Below are 22,348 nucleotides of genomic sequence, written 5' to 3' on the forward strand. Positions count from 1 at the left end.
TGTAATGTACCTTTTTGACATCCTGTTTACACTTGTGTGTGTTTTTTTACTGTCTATCCTCTCCCTTTAAAGTAGGACCTAAAAAAACAACAAAAAAACAAAAGAAGGTTATTCCTTTTTAATTTTGATTTCATAGAGTTTATTTATTGTACACAGACTGAGCAGAACAGAGGTTTATCAGCTCTGACAGGCATCTCTCAGAGTAAACTGGCCATTGTAACATCAGCTGCAAAGCAGAAAATGAAAAAATATATAATCTAAATATATTCTGCACACCATTCACCAAAGACAAGAAATGTTGTTTGTTTAGATCCAACACTCCACCCTCACAGACTGGAAGATAAAAGATCTTTTCAGATTTAAATAAAATAATGTTTATATGCACTTAATGCCTGTACGTCTCGCCTTTGTTCAGCTCAGAGAAAGATAAAACCTAAATTGGCGATGCCTCTCAACAAAGGTGTTTTCTCCTTTGTGCTTGTGAACAGCTAAATGTTGTGTATAGAGAAAATACATGTAGATAGGAGAGGGGTGGGGAGGGGAGAACAGTGTTCACCTACAAGCAAAAAAGAAACTTTGGTAATTGCCATAACACAAATAATGAGAGGCTATGTAGGAAAGTGTTTGAAGAGCGGCCCTGATCAAGATAAGATTGGAGACAGTATCATGAGAGAGAGGAAGTGTTTTTCTGTCTGCTGCAGCTGAGAGAAAAACTTAAGTGACAGAGTTACTTACATGAGCCAGACGCTGAGCTGAACCCTGCAGAAACGACCAGGATAAATGCAGCTGGGGGTGTGACGAGGACGAGTGTGATTCAGATGCCAGTTGTGGTCAGATAATACCGAAACAGAGTGCATTAATACATTACATTAGGTCTATAAGAACAGTTTAAAACTCACAGAAAGGTGCCTAATGGTGGTTTTCTGCCCTTTCAAACAAAAATCAACTCATAGAAGAAGTGAAGCAGCAGTCGCCCACTAGTGGACATGGTGCCACGGTCTTTATGGCAACTTCTTATCCCAACAAAAACAGATTTTTTTTCTTTAAAAAAGGGGGGAAAAACGAAAACACAGGCCAGCTACAGACTAAAATCAGCTGTTTTTGCTGCAGTGTTACACTCTTGGTTTTTTGTTTCCAAAACTTTTTACTTTATGACCTGACAAATAAACTATGAAAACTCTTAATGAGGAAGCTGTACAGCATCTCTAATCCCTGGATTACTGTCACTTTAACCGAGGTTCGTGGTTTTTGAATTAATCAAAATATCAAGAAAAATGCCAACATAAACAGCTGCAGTATAGTGCAGTCCAGGCAGTGCAGTAAATGCTGCCTTTGTGGAGCTTGTAGTGTTTCTTTCTGTGTCTGTGACTGCTGCAGTTCAGCTCTGAAGGAGTTTGTAGAGTTGTTGTTCAGCTGTTCTTCTCATTGTGTGCACATCCTGCATGTTTGTCTGAGAAGGAACTTGTAAATTGTGAATTTGGGAAATTACACATTAAACATCCTGCTTAACTTTTTTATTTGGAGTGCAACAGCAAATAGACTGTGAAATAACTTTAAAAAAATTAAATCCAATTGTGCAGGATATATGACACATCTCAGTCCACAAAGCTTTGACCTACAGGCGAAAAAGCACCTGTGTCTTTATGTTACAAAGTAAACAGCACCACACTTAAATTCATGATAATGTAAACGATGCAAATTTCCCCTGCACACTCTAAACGCGTTTCTTTTGGGTGTAATTATCAGCAGCTGCATAACAAATGAATATCAGGGTAATAATGATTCGAATAACAGAGGCAAGACCTGGTGGCGGTGAACCAGTGATATTTGCAAGGATACTGGATTATTAGCTTCATGTGCGTGTCTGTGTGATTCTTAAAAACATACCTGTTGTTGCATCAGAGAGAGAGAGAGAGAAACAGAGAGGTGGAGTGTTTGTAGAGGAACACGCTCTCCGTAAGAGAAATTTGCCATTGTTTGGGTTTCACATGATTGATGCTTGACTTAATCCAGTGCTCTTTGCGCCTTCCCAGGAGGGTGAGGCGGTCTCTTTGTGCTTTTCTGTCCCATGTGAAGCAAACCAAATGCGGGAGAGTGAGGGTCATAGCTATTCGGCAGGGTACCAGATCCTTCCCACCGGCACATCTGCATGTGAAATCGCCATTTCACCCCTCCACACTCCCTAATTGTTGCTAAAATTATTTGTGAAATTGCCTTCCACCAGGAGTGTTTTCCACGGCAATTGTCACACAATTTTATATGCACGGTGGGCCCACAGAGTTGACACATGCACCTCTTCTTTTCTGCCATATGTGCTCTTTTTATTCGAGTTTAATAGCGGCGCATTATTTTTTTCCTTCTAACAATTACCTTTAAGCAATTACTCTTGTGTGTACTCGGGGGCAAGTCAACCTGTTGTCATCAATAGCGGGTCGATCCAAGTGTTGTAATTACCACAGGAACTATAGGAGTGATTTAGATGTTCATGCTGCTGCGCGCATTTACTTAATTGAAAGGTTAACAAGCCAGAAGCGTCTTATAGCCTTAACCTTCTCCAAGCAGAGCCGCTTTAGTGCAGCTTTGTCCATTCAGAAACAACACCATAAATTCCTGACTCAATCATTTTTGGGCCGTGATTTTTTTTATTTATTTATTTATTATAAATTCACACGAAGCCCCGCGTGTGCAGAGGTGCATCTGTGGACGAGTAACTTTGGATTTAGACGTTTATACTCGTAGAGTTTTTGATTTTGGTCAAAGAATTCAGATATTTTTTTTTAATAAATATGATATTTTGATCTGGGTCTAATTATCTACCTGCAGATTATCTGAACATTTTTAACAACTTTAAATTAGGCTTTTTAAAATGATTTTTATTTCTGGTTTTGTTATTGTTGTTATAGAGGTAGTTTAAGGGGTTCATGTTTTTTTATTTCCTTCACTTTCTCCTGATCAAAGAAAGAAAGAAAGAGAGGGGGAAAGGTGGGCGCGTATCATCATTTAAACAGCGTTAATATTCCACAGGTTTGAACAGCTGAATATCATGGACGCAGACACATTTAGAAAAGACAGGATTTAGAATAACATTTAGATAAAGTAACATTTTGAACTGGCTGGTTTGGTGTATGGGGTCTTATGAGGGAGGCAGCAGTGAATTAAAAGTGGAATGTGTTGCTCTGATTGGTCGGCCGGCTCCTGGCTAAACCCACTCTCTTTCATCCATAAAAGAAAGGCCAGGGAGCCTATGGGAGCGCTCGGCTGTCTCCTCCTACGACATGCACGAAAGTTGGCCACTTAAACTACTTCCAACCAGCCAGCAGACATTATACTGAACCCAAACTACACCAAGGGAAAAGAATAACAGTGCAGTTTTTTCCAGTTCAGACACACAACTTTCGCTGCAACTCCTCCATTTTGCAGACTTCCCTGCTTGAAGAGGTTTTTAAATTTTATTTGTTGCTGCTTTTATTTTTTGTTTTCATATTTTGGCACATTCATCGCACCAGAGGAGAGCATCACTTTCATTTTTCCCCCGGTGGAAGAAGGGCTTCTCCGCCTGGGATTTGGGATTTGACAGCAGACTGAGCATCTTTTTGAGCATTTTTTGAAGACGTTCCTTTTTTTTAATTTAACTTGGACTTTGTGTGAGGGTAGCAGGTCTGAACCGAGTCCGGTTTGGTGTTTGTCTGAGTAGCTGCAGGATGGCTACTTTACCAGGAACAGTGCCTCGGATGGTGCGCCCTGCGCCAGGCCAGAACTACCCCCGAACCGGCTTCCCTCTGGAAGGTAAGAAAAGACACAAACAAACAAATGACAGCGTGTGTTTGGTGTTTGCTGTGACAGAACCTCGTCAGGGCTCCACTCTGTCAGCTTGTAGCGCGGCAGTCACACACAGCACAGTTTGTTACCGGCGACATGCTGGGAAATAAAACGGTGGGTGAACAAATACGACCTCCAGTCAGTGATGATTAAAGTTTACAACCTGAATCAAAACTGAGGTGTAGTTTCAGAAAAGCAGCAGCACGGAAAATCAACTAGCAGCTTTTTAAAATGTGTGTTTTGTTTCTTTTTATATATGAATGAATTCAGTCTGTATTTATCTGAACAGTGTGTGTGAACAGACTCACTCTCAGTAATTCCTGTTCATTCTACAGTATCTATATGAAATATTTGTATTAAGAACAATTTTATTTTCTAATTTATGCATTTGGTTTTTATGCTTTTAATGTCTCGGCTTTAAAATTACAGAGGGATTATATTGATAATAACACAAATCCTAGAAATTATTGTATTTTAAATTATCTTCTGCACAAAAAATGAAGCCAATCTAACATTAATTTACACTCAATAATTTAGATGACAGAATAATCAAATATTTTAAGGATATTTTTTTTACAAGTCCAGTCTTAATAGCTAAACACACACACACACTAAAAAAAGCTATTTAATTGTTAATTTTTTAAAACTCGTTTGCTCCCCCCACACACGCACACTCGAGTCGTCTGAACATATGGGCGTAAAAAAGATCACTTTGTATTTGCATGCATTTATGGAAACAGTTTTCCCATTACACCCAGTTCGTGCTCAAGTGCTCTGGACTGAAATGTACAAAAACCACGTAGCTCGCAAGTTACTCGAGCTCCGGGATTTGTTCAAGTGTCCTGCTGCTGGAAATGGCAATAATACACACAGCAAAGAGATGGCTCAAAGGATCACATCAATATTTGTACAGCATGACTAGGAATAATCAAGGTGGGAAGTGTCACCCTCTTTAGTGTCTCTTGAATGTGAAATTGGATCCTGAAGTGGCCTCGGATGCATCCTGTCAGCCAGACTGACGCTGGCTGAATTTGGCTCAACGCTCTCTTGAAAATGTATAATATGATAATGTGCGTAAACTGCGTCCCATTAACAACATCCCAGGCTGTATTTTATCTTCATCAACTCAGGAATGAGGATGTGTTAAAGCTTAAAAACATGATGTGTTTGTTGTGGTTGTTTTTGAGACTTTTTATTGTTTGTCGTGGCGCAGTGTCCACCCCTCTGGGCCAGGGTAGGGTGAACCAGCTTGGCGGAGTGTTCATCAACGGGAGGCCCCTGCCAAATCACATCCGACACAAGATAGTGGAGATGGCCCACCACGGCATCCGACCCTGTGTAATCTCGCGACAACTGCGAGTTTCTCACGGTTGTGTCTCCAAGATCCTCTGCCGGTACCAGGAGACCGGCTCGATCCGTCCGGGGGCCATAGGAGGCAGCAAACCCAGGGTGAGTGGGGGTCCGTGGACCTCAGGTTGTCAGGTTGGGTGGTGCACGAGGAGCATGACACCTGAGTGAGCACAAATCTGATGCTGTGTTATCATGACAGCCTGTTGGGATGAAAAGACCAACACAAAAAATATATACATAATAATAATAATAATAATAATAATAATAATAATAATAATAATAATAATAATGGCTTTATTCACCTGTGCCTTTTGAAGTTTCATGCACATGTACATTCTTTCTGTATATTCCCACTTATCATAACAAACTTTTTTCTGAATATTTGCATAAATGTCCAACATTATTCACAATTAATAAAAAAAAAGAGAGAGAAAACATTTAGGAAAAACAACTCTGAAAATTAAAAATGAAAAACAGTGAGAAGTCAGTTCCTATAATAATTTTTACAGGTGTTTTTCATGCTCAGAAGAAATTGACAGTACAGTATTTAAAGCATTTAATACAAAATAATTGACATATTTTACCTTTTTCTTTAACTTTCTATATTTGTTATGACATATTTTGTACTATGGGACTCACTGTGTTTCACTGGTGTTACATATGTAGTTGATAGTGCCGTTAAGACCTGTTAATGCTTGGCCTATTCTTTTTTCCCCACATACACAGGCCTATAAAATTCTCATTAAAAGTATACATAATTTATACTATGGCATATTATTTGTATATATTTCTTTTGTATTCGTTCAGATATTGTATCAGGATCATGTGTTCGTTTTTTTGCGAATTCCTCTCAATTAAAACTCTCTCTCTCTCCCTCCTTTGGTCTCCCCCACCCCCCCTTCACGTTCACACCATTTCAAACCTAAAGCAGGTGGCAACTCCTGACGTGGAGAAGCGGATCGAGGAGTACAAGAGAGAAAACCCGGGTATGTTCAGCTGGGAGATCCGGGATAGGCTGCTGAAGGACGGGGTGTGCGACAGAAGCACAGTTCCTTCAGGTGAGGCTTCATCTGGTAAGCTGCACTTTTTTTTCCCTTATTACCAGCGAACACTGCAGCATCACCTCTGAATGAACAGCACTTACTGACCCCAGTTACTGATAATAAAATGTTCCCAGTGTAGCAGCAGAAAGCACAGCTGTTTGACCCAGAAAAAAGTCTGAATTTACAGTGTAACTTTGCTCCTTTTATTATAGAATTTTTATTTTAAATATTTTTCTCAACGCAGCTGCTTCATGTAAAAAAAAAAAACTTTACCTGTGCTTTATATTTTTCTCTAATTTTTTGTATGGTATCCTTCTGGGAAAAATGTATGATAGGATTATTATGGTTCTTTTATGGGTTTTAGGGCTAATCACCCATTTACCTTTTTGTTGCCATTAGTGAGCTCCATCAGCCGCGTTTTGAGGGCCCGATTTGGCAAAAAAGATGACGAGGATGACTGTGATAAGAAGGATGAAGATGGAGAAAAGAAAACAAAGCATAGCATCGATGGCATCCTCGGTGATAAATGTAAGTTAACAGCAGAAAGTATATGGCCCTTTTGCATATGTCTGAAATAACAAAGTATTATTAATATTATTATTATGTAGAGTAAATTGCAGTCTTGTAAGCAGGAAGCAAATGTTTTAAACAGACTTCCTACTTTACGTCCTCTTGGGAAATTGTCCCACATCCGAGCTGCAGCTTAAACGGAGAAATTTATTCCTGCTTCCTTTTTTTCTTCTTCTTCTTTTTAACTCCGAGCCAGCAGTTGTTCATTTACTCAATTATTTATGAGAGCCTTGGCAGAAGGTATTTAACTGCAGAAAATTAATTTGTGTGGCGAATTCCTCCTCATTCATTCACTCATTTAACGACCCCTAAACGACAGCTGACAGTTGACCCATTTCACAATCGATGTCAGTTCACTGACATTTCACCACTTGTCAGTTAAAGAGGAAATCAATGTTCATATTATTATTTGCTCTATTAGTAATGCTGCGAGGAGGGGGGGAATAAAGCTTTGATGCAGGTATTCGCTGTCAGTATTTGTCAATAGAATTTACAAGCTTTTAATAACCTTTAAATGTATTGGTGTGTCATGTGCGTTTCATATTTTTGATGCATATTTTATATATTTAAATATATCTAATAATCATCTCATGCAGTTAGACGTTAAATTAGAAAAGGTGGCGATTTTTTTTATTCTTGGTTAACTTAATTTTTTTTACACGAGTAGAAGTGGAGTTGTTTGACAGTTTACAAGACAAACTCTTGATTTTATTGTCATATTTTATTTAGTTTTACTGGTTTTCTCGGCCTCGGGGAGTGAAAAATGCTCAGCCTCCCAACGACAGAAAGGTTGGCCCCTTTTTGATGATCAAACATGTGTGAATGGGGTTTAGATAAGAGTCCAGAGAAGACCCCCCCACCCCTCTGTCTCTTTCTTTTTTTCTTAAAAAAAAGACACTGCCAAATATTTTTCAAACTTGAAGATGGACTTCACGAGCAAAAAAACTCCCCTCCATTGACGCTTTTCTAAAGTGAAGAGTCCGAGGTACAAAAGCAAATCCTGGAAAGCAGGGCAAGCGAAAAGGAGAGTATGGGCCCGTCCATTCTCATTCAAAAATCAGGGTAAAAGAGAGAGAAAAGTTTGGACAAAGGGCAAGGAGAGACATAAAAGGAGATGAATTATTCAGTACGCCCCGCTGGTAGATAGTTTTGTAATTTTATATAATGGCGTTGGAGAAGAATCAGTTGATAGCGTGAAAACGGTCTCCTTTTTTCTGTCACACCACGCATTAATGTTAGGAGAAAAAATGTCACCATTTTGTTGCAAATATCTCCAGTGTTCGTGTAGATGGTTTGTGAATCCTGCTGGCTACAAATGACCAACATTTTTTTGGAGAGTCTGCTCATTACGCACGACTCAGCCGCGCTGAGGACACGTTTGCTGGAAAATGTGATAAATAACTGTTAACTACATTACTATTACATTATTATTGACTTTCTACTGTTGGTACAAAATATCCACATAATGTTCCTGCGTCAATTTTTCCTTAGCGCTGCTTATGTTTTAAATTGGGACTGAATTACGTTGCTATAAAAAGAGACGCACCCTCTGCGTAATGCAGTTTAGACTACCGGCATCCGGATGGCATTTAATAATGTTAATACTTATTAGAGTAAGCACTGGAAACGATGGTTGCTGAATAGGTGGCTGTGTTCGTGCCGGGTGTAATAGCTCGCAGGCATGGTAAGAAATGTATTTATCCCCAATCAGCCCCTCACTCTCCGAGTTTGAAGCACAGCCCTTATGTGGAGAGGGGTTTTAAAGCAGATTAAATAGAGCCTTTTATTTCTTTTCACTTTCATCTCAGAGCGGAGCTCACAGTGGCTCGCCCTGGGCACAAAATTCATGAGATTTTTTTTTTTCGTTTACTTATCCAGATTTTAAGACTTTATTTATTTATCTGTTTGTTTATTAGGTCTGTGTATTTGATTTTCTCAGAGGTTACATCACGGATTTATCCCAGCTCTAATCTAGATTTATTAAACGTGTATTTAAAGTGTTAACCACATTACAATATTTGTAAATTTTATTTTTGCCGCGTTGAGTCAACTGTTATTTCTCAGAAGGATTTATGGGGGAGGTACACCAACCAAAACTCGGTTTTAATGCGCTGAAAACAGTTCCAAACCGTTCACCGCCTGGTGATCACCAAGCGGAGATCCTGGTCCACCCACTATTCTGTTTGTGCAGGAGCAAGTTTCTCAACCGTGGTGCGCGCTTTAATGGTCACGTGCGGCTGTTTAAGCCTGTGCCAAAGTTTAAATTACGCGCAAGGAACGAGGGAAAGGTTGCGCTACAGGGGGCATCCTTTTTGTTTTTACGCCACACCGGTCAGAGAGAGTAGGTGAGTCAGCTGTCCGGCGTCCGCCTGCCACACCGGTGCATCCAACCTGACCGTCAGTGAGGTGGAGACAGGCGATGGACACTTCAGCAAATCGCAGGATTACCTGAGGTCCTCAATCTAATTAAACAGATGCCAGGTGGGATTATTTCCCAGCGTCAGGGAGGGAAAGTGACAGGGCGGCGGGAGAGGTGTGAGGAAGTCAGACAACCCAAAGATCCAGGTTAGGGGTGGAAGGGGGGGAAGGAGGCTGCTGTTAGATTAAATCTGAAATGCAGCGAATATGAGACGTAACATGTGACCTAGACTTTCTTCCAAACGTATTTGTGGAGAATAATTGTCTCCAGATTATCGTTTTCCATCCCCGTCTCAGTTTGTGCTACGTACTACCTGTAAAGGTTTGTAAATTTACATCATACATCAAGCAGTTACGCACAAAATGAGTTTTCCCCTCCACTCCCGGGTGCAGCCATGTTTTCCTGCAGAAACAAAAAGACAGAAAAAGAATAATTTCTGCTGTTATTAACGATAAACTGGGCCTACAGTGATGAAAAGTGTGAAAAGCTGCCCCCTCCGTGCTTTTTCCACGTCACAAACACACACATGCGGGCGCTTACGCACGGACGCACGCACACACACTTCCGTGCACACACACACAACCCAGTCTCTAAGTGTATGGTAATATAATGTAGCTATATTTCGGGTCTAAAGCCGTGCTGAATGAGAAGGACAGGGGAATGAAGCGAGAGACCACTTCAAACAAATCCATCTGGAACAGTGTGTGAGAGAGATTCAGTGAAAGTATGGGGAAGTTATTTAGCTATTAATAACGTTTTTTCCTCAGGCATTGAGAGTGACTCCATCTGCACTTTCTCGCAGCTATTTGGCTGGGTGGAAATTGAGGGAGACCCAAATGTTGGGCAGAGATAACATACCCATCATAGCCCAGACCCTGCGCTGTGCTTCACTGCATTAAACTCGGATTAACCTCCCCTGTCCCCGCAGCCACTCAAGCCACATTTCACTGGAATTTACATCGGTAGGCCTACGTTTTTTTTTTATAAAAGGGGCAGGCGCTGAAAGACAGGACATGATCGAAAGTAAAATAAAATAAAATAAAATGACAATACATTTTAAAATAATCGTTTGAGCTTTGTATTTGCAGTAGCCTAAATAAATTAATTAATAAGCAAAATATGCTATAGGCTAGTGTAGGCTACTGAATATTGAAACAAAATTCAAATTTTCAGATTCTTATTTTTAACTTAACAGTAGACTAAGCTACTAAACAGTTTTTGTTTTTTTTCTTTTGTTAACAGCTCATCTAGCCTTTATATTTTTAGTTTATTAAGTTCATTTTAGTTTTCAAGACGTCTGGACCTTTATTACTATTTCTGAATTTAAAGGAAACTTTTCAGTTTTCCTTGCAGCTAGCTACCTGTGCTTAGATGGGTAATCAGTGAGAACATTAATTATGTGTAGCTAGCTTAACTAGCAGGTGTTTAGTTGGCTGCTTTGGTTGTTAAGTAAGGCGTTGCTTAGTAACGACTGACAGCAGTGTTGTAACGGTTTCTCAGTTATGGCCTGCGCCTAAAATGCTGTGACAAATTTCAATTTTAGTTCAAGTAATAGTCTAAAACTGCAGTTCTTGTTGACACTCCTACCTCTAAATTGAAGCTAAATTAGAGACCTGTTCTTTTTTTTTCTTTTTTCATTCATTTTATTAAGGCTACTCCAACACTGAGCCGACTTGAGATGAGAAATATCGAAAAACGTTTTTTCTCTCGGAGTGTAAGTGTTTCAACCAGGAATATTTTGACGACAATTTTATTTTATTTTATTTTTAAGTTGGCACATTAACCCCATGAAGCTAGCTTAGATTGCAGTTAGCTTTGTTCTCTGGTTGTTAGGTAACGCGTTGCTTAGTAACGACTAACTATCCTATTTTAACGGCCCATCAATAAGCTTAAAATGGTGTGACAAATTTCAATATTAGTTTAAGTAATGAGCAAAAAATGTTGCTTTTGTTGTTGCTTACCTCTGGATGAAAGTAGACATTATATAGACATTTATATTAGAGACATCTTTTTCTCATTTCGTTCATTTTGTCAGGGCCCCTGCTGTACTGAGCTGGCTTAAGATGAAAATTATGTGTAAGCGTTTCAATGTTGGTGACATTTTTTTTCTCATTCACAATGTATGTTTTAAATTCCAAAATAAGGTTATGATTTGCTGTTAATGACATATCGCGATATTTGATGGCAAGAGCTACCACCAGTGTAACAAATTAGCCTATTGGTTCCAGCAAGGTAACATGAGCAAACCATGCAACATAATAACATGAGACCCTTTGCTTATGGGTAATGAGTAATGCATCAGTTTTAAGGAGTGCAGTTTAAGCTTGTAGGCCTACCAAACCGGAGAGACGTGTCAGTGTCAGGAGCTTTAAGTGTCGACAGCATTAGGCTAAATAAAAAAAATGGAGTAGGCTTAAATTCATTCTGTGCTGGCATTTGACTTTGATCACATCAGAAATATTCATGGAAGCACAAACAGTGGCTCTGCCACCATTATCCAGGCTGACAGTGATACCTCTCAAGGCTGTCTATTAATTAAAGTGGCGCTTACCATGTGGGACGACTCCCTATCTGGGCACAAAAATGGTTTTTCCATCTCTTGTGGGGCTCTTGAAAAGGGGCAATCTTTCCTCTCCAGCTTCTTGTGGGAAATTTAAAAGTGTACAGAGGAAGACATGGGGATTTCTAGCTCATTTATAAAGACGAGTTTATAATCCTTTCCTGCTTAATAACTTAAAAGGATTCAATTTCTCCCCTCATTTATGGGGTTATGATCACACATTGTTAGACGCAGATAGTAGCATTTCAAGGTTAACATTTCCTGCTCGAAAATATCAGAATATAAGCTGTAAGCCCATAGGTGCCCTTTGTTTAGCCTGCAATTTTCCTCACAAATGCTGATAGGCCCATTTCAGATGTTGTTACTATTAATGTGATAACAACGAAGAAGCCAAGGAAGACCAACTTGATAAGATGCCTCTATGCCACCGAGCATTTTTAAATGATATGATATTTAATTATAGCATATAATTTCACCATCGAGAATTAAATTCAGTAGGCTTATGTAGACTCTGAGGATTGAATGTCTGGTTGGGGGTCTCAAACCATACGAGACAAATTAAAGAGGAAGCGTTGCCCTCCAGGTATCCTGTCACAACAGTAGGGTGCTTCAGCGCGTCTCCCATTTCTGTCTGTGTTTTATTCCGCCAATTTTCACTATGGGGCTCCGGGATCCTGCGCTGTGCCTGCAGGGCTGCGGTCCAAAATAAATAGAAAATCTCAATTTTTCATCTTCTGTCTTTGCTCGAGTCTGACTTCCCTCTCTTTCTCTCTGACAGACAGACACAGACATAGCCTTCACATCAACACCACAGATTCAAGTCAACAGGTGTCGATATTAGAGACAAAAACATTGTTCTTCTAGGCAGATGAATAATGTGTAACTTCATTTTTCATGGCTGATTTGTTTTATTTGGTACATGATCTGTTGGAATGGGGTTTTGAATTATTTTTTATTTCCTAATTTGTAGGATTAAATTAATTTCGTGATATTTATAGTAGATTTTTTTGTGTTTTTATTGAAACGTGGTTAATATTTTTTATTATTTAATTTTTTTTATGTGTTGACAGTTATTGTAGGAAACACCGCTCCTATTATTTTATCTGTTACCCTATTGTTCCTGTGGCAAATGTCATTAACAACTCTAAACGTACTGCAGACAAAATATATTATCATGTAAATATTACTCGAGCAAATTTGTTTACGTTTTGTGTCATCACATTGCTATGCTAATTTCCTATTATTATTATTATTATTATTATTATTATTATCATCATCATCATCATCATCATCATATTCGTGTTGTCAGCCTATACCGACGTCGCCTCAGACATTTACATTTCCACATCAGGCGTTTAATGTTGCCTATTGCCTAAATTGCCATCGCTTTGTTAGCAGTAATGTTTAATTGGCTGGAAGAAGATGAATGAGGCTGACAGGAATCAGCTGTCCAGAGATTCCCCTGTGAGTCTGACTCGGAAATCATAACCTGACCAGCTTTTCCTCCTCTGAAACCAGCTCGTTGAACTTGTCACATCTAATTAGGGTGTTAAAACGCACCGAGTGCATCGGTGGGAAACAGTAGGTGGTTAGTCCGGGGCAGCCAATGAGGCCTTTTTGGGTCAGATGGTGGAGGTGGGGGTGGGGTGGGAGGGGGATGAGCAGCGTGGTTGGATAGTGTTGTTGTTGAATTGGACCGCTGCGGGCTTTTATTTCTAAGCAGGCTTTTTCCCCCGCTATTACTTCAATTATGGCCATCCAGCGGGCTAAACAGGCCAGCCTGCATGGACTGTAGCCTTGTTTTAATTAGGTATGAAATTAATTAGAGCAGACATCTATTAAAGACTTTTAAGTTTGGCTAATTTTTTTTTTTCCACAGAGTTTAAAGGTATAACAGTGGATTAATGGCTTACAGCCAAAATTACATTTTATTGCATCTCGTCATTCCTGTGCTGTCTAACAGGTGTCAGGCAATCTTTGACTGAACAGAAAACTTATGTACTAATATAAATCTGCTCTATTTTCACCTCCAACCTTACTTTAATTTAGAACTTTTGAAATTTAGATACAAATACTTTCATTACTTTCAACATATGTCATAATTTCTGCAAAATATTAGCATCATTTTACAGTGATAAAGGCTCCAAATGCTGCTGCTTTAAAAACTCCCTATCTGTCTTTATATACAGTTACATATATAAGCTCACATTTTAATTTTGTAAACCTTTTTAAAACTTATTGTGCTGCTTGAGTCGTCTTTACCTTCTGTGCAAATGTGAAAATACAATTGTCTTCGATTCCCATTTTAAGAGGTCGCTTTCTCCTTTTATTGAATACTCTTTTTTTCTTGTATTGGTACAAAAAAGCCCTGTGATGTCTGACAGCCTACTCTCACCATTGTTAGATGAACAGCCACTAGAAAAGGACGAGAGAAAGAAGAGGGAGGAGAAAAGGCCCTTCTGTTATTTTCTGTCTTGAGACTTGCTGCATAGGCTATTCAGGCAAGTTGATGAACTCCTCCAAAAAGTTTATTAAGGGGCTGAAAACAATAAGAACTAAAGCCTTTGGGTGCCTGGGCAGACAGTTTATAAACTAGCTGCTATTGTGCCTCAAAGGCAGATGCATGAATACTTTTGAATAGGGGCCTTCAAACTGACACGATCAGGCTGGACAGCAGCAGTTTTAAAGGGAGAGAGGGTGCTTCTGCAGCAGCTCAGAACGCTGCCTTTTTTTGCATTAATGTACATCTGCAAAGGAAGGGCGGGGGGAGGAGGAGGAAGAGGAGGAGGAGGTGCTGGGCACTGTCTGTCATGGCCACGCTGGTTTTCCCTTGGGCTTTACACTATAAGTGTGTTTTTAAAAAAACTGAAAAGAGAGATAAATATGTGTTTGGATTAATGAGCACTTTCTGAAACAGTTCTCTGATGAATTTCAATGTAGAAGCACAACATACAGGGTCTAACCACGCTATATTTCGTGTTTATTTATTCTCAAAGAGCATAGGTCGTTTTCAAGTGAACTCAAGAAAGTCTGTCTTGTGAATCATCATGAAAGCAGATGGCTTCACGCGCTGCATCATATTTTTTCTCACTGCTAATGCCATATTTTCAGTGTGGAAATTGCACAAGCTGTTATGTGCAGAGTGTGACAATCGGCGTTTCCTGTTAATGTCTACTTTTAAACAAAGAGATTTCAAATATTCCTTATCGTTTACGCGGCCAAAGCGAGGCAGAGGTCTGTTGTGTGCTTCTGCGACATGGATTCACTGTTGATATATTCCTCTGGATGGGACACACTGGTTACGCGCACTCAAGAAGATACATTATTCCCCTCCTTTTCAGTAAACAATAGACTGTCACTCTTTATCCCTCTTCCCTCCTCTGTTCCTCCCTCTCCAGCTTTCTCTTTTAGTCCTCTCTGTCTCTGGCTCTGTGCCTCACAACATCAGAGGGAGTCCAGTGATTTGTGACCCCAGCAACCCACACTTAATCTCGCTAAAGAGGGGGAGCATCCAGTTTGCAGCTTGGCGGGCCCCAAATAGACCAAGCCTGCTCTGGCAGGTGTCAACATTAGCAAACAATTGGTCCCCAGTCCCATGCCCCGTACCCCAGTGCGACACTGAACCTAAACTATTTGAGGCGCGCTGAAAGAAACCACATAATAGGGAATGTGGAGGGGAGGAGAGGAGGGGGAGGACAAGGGAGAGATTACACTCTCAGACAGCTATTAGCAGGGATGAGGCTTTTCTAAACAAACAAAAAAAAGAAGACGATCAATACTGTGTTAGTTTACCAAGTGGAGTCATCATTGTGGCTTTGGAGTATTTATTTTCTGCTCCATTGTTTTTCTCGACTTCTCAAATGTCTGTGGGCCGTATTGGCAATCCAATTTAGTTTGGAGGGGAGTCCCTGGGAGGCCTGTTTCTTCTCCCGGGCAGTTGTGTGTTTGAGCTTTTGCGGTGGGCAGTTCATTCATAGATCTGGCGTTGTAATGAATCCTGATTGGTGAGTATTACCTTGGATAGTGGACAATGACCGGGCTGTCCAGAGGGAAAACAACACTCAGGGATGACAGAGCTCTGCTCAGCCCTGTGGGATTGCAGTCCCTCTACTTCATTAGACAGGAGTGTCCTAGCAAAGAGAGCAGAGGAAATGGGAAGAGAATGAGTTGACATGTGGACTGTTGCTGCTCTCGAGTGGCAATGTGTCTTGACAAGAGGGCCAATGTTTTTTTAAAGGCCATTTATTTATCTCTCACTGCTGATTCCTTGCCATGCCACGAGGAGAGACAAGTGTTCTCAGTGGGGAAGGTTAGTTTTAGAGGTTTTAATGGAAAAACCTATAATATTTGTTATCAGACAGAAATCTCATTTAATTGCTTTGAGATGTCCTCTTGGCGTCTTTTCGGCTGCAAAAAAAAAAGTTCATGTCAGGTTAGCATCAGCTAAAACAAACCTCCTGCTGCAGTAGCTCTGTGCACAACATTAGCAAGGCTGCTATCATTTTGCCCCCAATAAACAAGCGTAATTAACTGACCTCACGACCTTTACAGACAATGGTGCCCGTTGTCAGAAAGCACCAGTAACAATGTCAACAAGCAATAAAATGATTCTGAGCATTCATGGCATTAGGGCATCACACGACACAGGAAATCAACCCCAAGACACCCAGACTGATCAGACTGTATATTTTCTTCTGCTGGTGTCCTTAAGCAGACTGTAGGTTTTCGTCTTGTCTCGACTAGGTGAATTGCCAAAGGGGACAGACAGTTTACAGAGTAATTTCAGCTGTAAGCAGTATTTAATCAAGCATGTAATTTCATAAATCATAGTTATTTTGCGTAATAAGTTATTCACTAAACAACATAAATGTCGCTGGCTCACAGATTTTGCCAAATAATGACAAAGCCTTTAAAAAATTTGCAAATGTCCACTTGTAATTGTGCATTATATCGTCTACATAAGTCACGTGTAGTTGCCTCTTTGATTTAAGCCAAGAAAAAATATTAAGCAGAGGAAAAATCAGTGCCATCTTATATTAATGGGTCAAACTGTTTTATTTCTATGTTAAATTTTGTTTTTCAACCCTGTGAAACTCAGTTTTTACTCATCACTTTTGCAAATATCACAGTAATACTCTAAAATATAGGCTTGCATTTTAATCAGTTTTGCATTGTTTCCATTGAGCATTTTATGGATATTAATTATGACGATGATTGATTATCATTCAGTCAGTAAATGTAGTTAAATTACAATTAGTACCCAACATTCCTGCCATTCTAAATATCTGTTTCAGCTAAATATTGTCTGCACAGTCTTTAAATTAGATTTTCCTCTGTAGTTTGAGGAATATAGAATATACTGTACAGTCTAATTGAATTCCCTGCCTGTCTGAGATAATCTCAGGAAAAATTTTAAGATGGACAGTGTAATAATGAGCAGGACCTTTGGCAGAAATAGATCTTTGTCTTGGTGATTAAGCCATTGTTATTCTGCCAAACAATAAAGCTGAAGGATCACAAAAATGAGTATAGAGTACATCAGGACATCTCAGGCTTTATTATGTCCATGTTAAATTGTGCAATGGATGAGCAGGTCAGAGCCACATAATTTATTGAAAGCGATGTAGTTTCCTCCAATTCGCCTTGCCGGCTAGGGTTGTCAAACTCTGACAGCTGGCACAGATCGGGACAGTGTGTTGCATTATGACCATCCACTGGTTACCATGGAGCTGCATTAGAAAAGACAAAAAGCATTTCTGGCTAATTTTATTACAATACAGGAATAGCCCACATAATGTGCAACAGTAATTACGTTTAGCACAGTGCGCCCGTGCTCTCCCTCAGTGATGAATGAGAGACACTGACCATGGTCTGCTAGTTTAAAAATCGCCATTAGCCTATGCTACTTAACGCCAGAACATTTCACATTTTATGCTCTTGATCTGCTCCACCACTGAAATATTCATTTGTTTTAATTGTGCATGTATTTTTTTTTCATACCCACAAAGACAATAAACATGTTCCCTAAGTGTTGCAAATCAGAAATGTGTTTTTTCCCCACCAAGTTAAAATGTGAAAGCGGTTGTCCAAACAGTGGGGTGGAGCTCCTGTCCTAGCCGACAAAATAACAACTTCAAATGTTGTCCCCTATTTTCAACTAATGGGCTTATTTCTGCATCGTCAGTCATTCTCTCCTTGGGGAATATGTAGTCTCAGTATAAAAAGCTTTGCTACTGTGCCACATTACAACCCCTCAATATGGAGGGATCTCAGAAATTAATGCCAAGCACTGTAACGCTTCACTGTGCCCAGAAAAAAGGTCTTTACAGGAAATATTCATTTAATTTTTGAATATAAAAGGACTCTTTGATAACAGTTTGTTTACTTACAATCCACTAAATGTCAGTGGGCCATAATACAGTGTAGTATAATGGTATTTTTGCTAATATATTAAATGATTTCACAGAGACCATAAAGGGGTTTCAAAACAAACTACATTGTTTTTCTTATTATTACGACTCAATGTGAGGATGCTTAGGAATAAAATAACATTCAAATACACTAACCAGTAGGCAATAAAGATACAGAAATTACTTTTTACTGCCCATTAATTTAACATTTACATGTTTTGTTTTGTTTTAGCTTTATTCACATAAATCCTGAGTTTTTATTAAAGTTTCCATCGTTCTTCACAACTCCTCTTTCCTTCCAAGTGTCCTCAAACTTTTCCACAATATTTGCTGCCCAGCCTTGTCCAGAAAATTAGGAAACTTCCCTTGGGCACATAAAAATGTCCGCTGTGCATTCCTATACTGTGCCCAGTAATCTCTCTTTGGCTTTGTTGAGAAAATGATTTGTTCCTCCAGGAGACCTCGGCTCACAGCCCTGAGACGTTACTGTTTGATTTCCTGCGTAGGTTTTTTAGAGCTTTTTGCTGGGGGACCGGGGCTCTGGCTCCAGTGCCATTTGGCTGAGACCCCCATGGGCTTCTTTTTACTTTCTTGTGCTCTCTGTTAATTTCATTACTTTCACTGTGACCTCAATTAGCAAAGTCTCGAGCTCAGGCGGTGACATTCTGCTCCGTAGAAGAAGCAGACGAAGGGGAAGTAACCTGGTGTAAAGCTCAGTCTTAGTGGGGAAGTGAGAGGTGGCAACAGTCTTCGAAACAAGGTTCACGTTTTGTATCCTCTGAAGTCTTTATGGGTCCATGAGGCTCTGTTAGATCCTCTGTAATCTGGCTTTGTTCTTAAAACTGCCACAATGGAAGAGGATAGCAAGTACATTCATATATGCTCTTAAAATGAAGGATTTTTCATCATCTACATGGAAAAAACTGATATATTTGTTTGTTTAAAGTGTATTTTTCCATCAGAAGAAATCTTTCAAAACAATAATTTATATTTAAAAAATAAAAAACAACATAATAGAATAAAAAATATCTGCCCCATGTAGGAGAAGAGCATATGTTAGAGCCAAAAGCAACTGATCATATTGTCACTAAATTACTAGTTTTAGTCAGTAGTATATTAAAGAAAAAGAATCCCACCCTTCAAGCCCTTCACGCTTTCACACTCAGGCAGTGCAGAGGCATGGGGAGTCAATATGTCAGCGTTTATGGATGCCCTGCGGAGCTGCACAGGGCTGTCAGGCCCCTATTCATGCTCTAATGGCCCCCTGAGGAGCTCGTCTCTCCAGGCTGAAAAGGCCGGGAGGCCCAGTGGACGCCCTGTTGTTGAAGGTGAGCGTGCGCTCTCATGGACGCGCCGCGCCTTCATCCATATGACAAGAGCCATAAAAGAGCATCGCTCTCGCTGCTTCTCCCTCTCTGTCTCCTCTGCTTTCTCTTGCGTCTCCCCCCTCTTTTCCTCTCCTCTCCCACTTTCGCCCCACCTCAAACAGAGAAAAGGGGGCTAATTGTTTGTTGTGAGAGCCAAAGATTATAGAGCCTCCCATCTTTCTTCCTCCCTTGCATTTTTTTCTGCTCTTTTTCAAGCCCCCTAGTCCTTTTCTAAAGAATGTGATTCTGTCCGAGAGACAAGGGAAGAAAAGTATTGGAATTTTCTTGAGGAATGTTGAAGTAAAAGAGTCTAAAAACTCAGACACTGGGAGAGAAAGGTTGTGTGTTTGGTAGCAAAAGCAAGGCAGCTTTTTTTCAGCATTTTCATGAGGTAGTTGTTGAGTCTTCTTAAAGTTTTCAATGCTGAAAAGCTATTTAAAAAGTGTAATTGCTGTACAGGTTGTGTGCTGTTTTTAGCGCTCTTGTTCACTTCCACTTGTCCTGTCTCAACGGATAAATTCTGGGACAGGTGCCCTTGGCCCTCAACCACCTGCTATAAACTGGTAAAGACATGATAGGCATGAGACAAAGCTGAATCCTGTGACATCTGTCCATAAAGGTGAGCTGAGAGTGATTTTATTTTCGATAGGTGGGTTTTTAATATCCTTATGTATAGTTACACATCTCATCCAGATTCAATTTCAGCTAAATGTCAAATTACTGCCCAGAGAAGGTCACTGACAACCAGAGGAAATTGATTATGCATTTTGGCATGTTACCAAAACGAGTAAACAGTTAACTTGATTTTGCCACATATACAGTGTTTTCACAAATTGTTGGTTTGTTGAGCTGAATTTATCTAATATATAGAAATAAACCCCAAACCACGCTGAGGCTCACTTTGAGAGTTTTGTTTTTGTTTTTTTGCTAACAGGGAGATAACTACAGGAGAAGATTATTCATAGAGAATTTGTCTTTAAACCATTCCGGTTATCGCTGTCGTCTATCTTGTATTCACATAAGGTTCCTATCTCAGATACATCCTTCGGTAAATGCCTTGAATCACATGCCTCTTTTAACTTGGCAACCCCTTTGGGATGAACAGGCAAGTGCATTAAGCAGAGATGCCGCACCATTCTCAGAAAAATGCAAATTGGGAAGTTGTTAGTTATTTGATGTTGCTGCACGATCCCCCCCGCCCCCGAAACATCCCTCCACTCCAGTGTTGGTGGTTGAATCGCATGCAGTCCTGGGGACAGGCAGGGCTGTTTATATGCAGGCCTGGAGCAGCAAAGACAGCACAGAGACAGATGCATGTCAGAGATAGCAGATCCCATCTCAGGCAGATGCCTCTTATCACAGGCCTGTTTGCATAATTAGGCCTTTTGATATTCACCCCCTCTGACTGACAAAAAGTATAATTGCAGTATCAACTACGACAAAAGGTAGGCACAAAATAAACAAGTCAACATAAATAGGGAGAAAAGATGCGGTGTTATTTTTGTCCTGTGGGAAAAAAAGAGGGAGGAAAAAACACCATTTTTAACTAAATCTGCTGTCAGTCACAGTCAACTGGTGTGACTCGGTGCTGGAGAGGCTGGTCCTGTGAATGCCTGCAAAACACAGAGCGTGAGGCCTGATTGTAATTATGCTGGAACTAATATGCTTTTCAAAATGAGCCATTATGAGCTAATGCTGCACTGCCAAAGCCCTGTCTGTTTTTGTCCCTCTGTCTTGGATAGTTTGCAAAGGTATGGCTGATATTGAGGCCATGGGTTATGATATCAGAGACAGTCTGACTAGTGATGAGTACGACTTTACTTTAAGCTAATGCTGCTCACAGGTGAGTCACCTTACACCTGCACTGCTGCAAAAGCAAGAATTTTTTTTGTTCATCTTTCTAATGGTGAAGTTTTTGATTCCTGATGATTGTTGCAGTTTTTCTCTCATGCAAAAAGAGTTGCCTTTATAATTTGCAGTGTTTTATAAAGCTTTTATATTTTCAGAACAGAGCTGACACGGTGCTTTATCATTACTATTATTATTTGTTGTTGCCGTTATAATTCATATAAAGATTTGGACGCGAAGCATAAATGACATTTTTCCTCGTGACAGTAATGTCTTATGATTGCTGACTTTAGGGCTCTAGTTGTTGTTTTTCATTCAAAACAACCTCGCAGTATCAGATGTTCTGATGTAGTGTTTTCAACAACCTGGTAGACATGAAGTTTATTGCTGTTGTTATGCATCATAAATCTGTAACCTCACAGATCACTTGGTTAATTGCCGGTATTGAATGGACAGCTGTCTGTTTAATCAGCATTACCTCAGCGTCTCGAGGGTAAAGGTGGAGGACTGGAGGAGTCCGAGGGGTTGAAGGGAGAAGAGCAGGAGGACTGGAGGAGTAGGTGGGGAGGGGGTGGTCGAGGAAGCAGGGTGATGATGAGGATCCCATCTGCTTGTAGTCTGAGGAGTCTGTCTGCGAGGTCAGCAATGGAGCATCAGGGGAGAGAGCAGGCTTTAAACCTCAGAGTAACCTTAAAACTATTAACTAGCTCCTCAAGTCCTTCAAGAGGAAGAGCTCTGTTTTATCTGAAAGGTCTGGTCAGAATTAGAGCATCATTAAAGCAAAGTCACACCAGGGTGAAAGGACGTAATGTGGTTCATATAAAGACATACGAAGTTCTGCAGAACAACACCCACATCAAAACATGACTTAATTTGATCTAAAATAACAACAGCAGTATTCAGTAGTAAAGATAAAATTCCCTTAAGTAAGACACTTCATTACAATCCTAAGCTCTCACTTT

The 22,348-nt window shown here is 40.0% G+C and overlaps 1 protein-coding gene across 2 annotated transcripts in view; it reads left to right on the top strand.

Annotated features, from left to right (window-relative positions):
* Positions 1-3,324: 3,324 nt before the first annotated feature.
* The window catches only part of pax7a (paired box 7a), a 46,772-nt gene continuing 27,748 nt past the window's right edge, over positions 3,325-22,348 (top strand). Inside the window, exons 1-4 of one of the 2 annotated variants that reach the window (XM_018700656.2) lie at positions 3,325-3,786; positions 5,033-5,268; positions 6,098-6,242; positions 6,612-6,740. In XM_018700656.2, the coding sequence (XP_018556172.1) occupies positions 3,702-3,786; positions 5,033-5,268; positions 6,098-6,242; positions 6,612-6,740 (595 nt within the window). In that variant the 5' untranslated portion in view covers positions 3,325-3,701. The remainder of the gene's footprint in view (positions 3,787-5,032; positions 5,269-6,097; positions 6,243-6,611; positions 6,741-22,348) is intronic. The other variant, XM_018700657.2, reaches the window with a different exon arrangement.

The sequence above is a fragment of the Lates calcarifer genome, linkage group LG20 (genome assembly GCF_001640805.2).
Source record: "Lates calcarifer isolate ASB-BC8 linkage group LG20, TLL_Latcal_v3, whole genome shotgun sequence".
Classification (NCBI taxonomy): domain Eukaryota; kingdom Metazoa; phylum Chordata; class Actinopteri; family Centropomidae; genus Lates; species Lates calcarifer.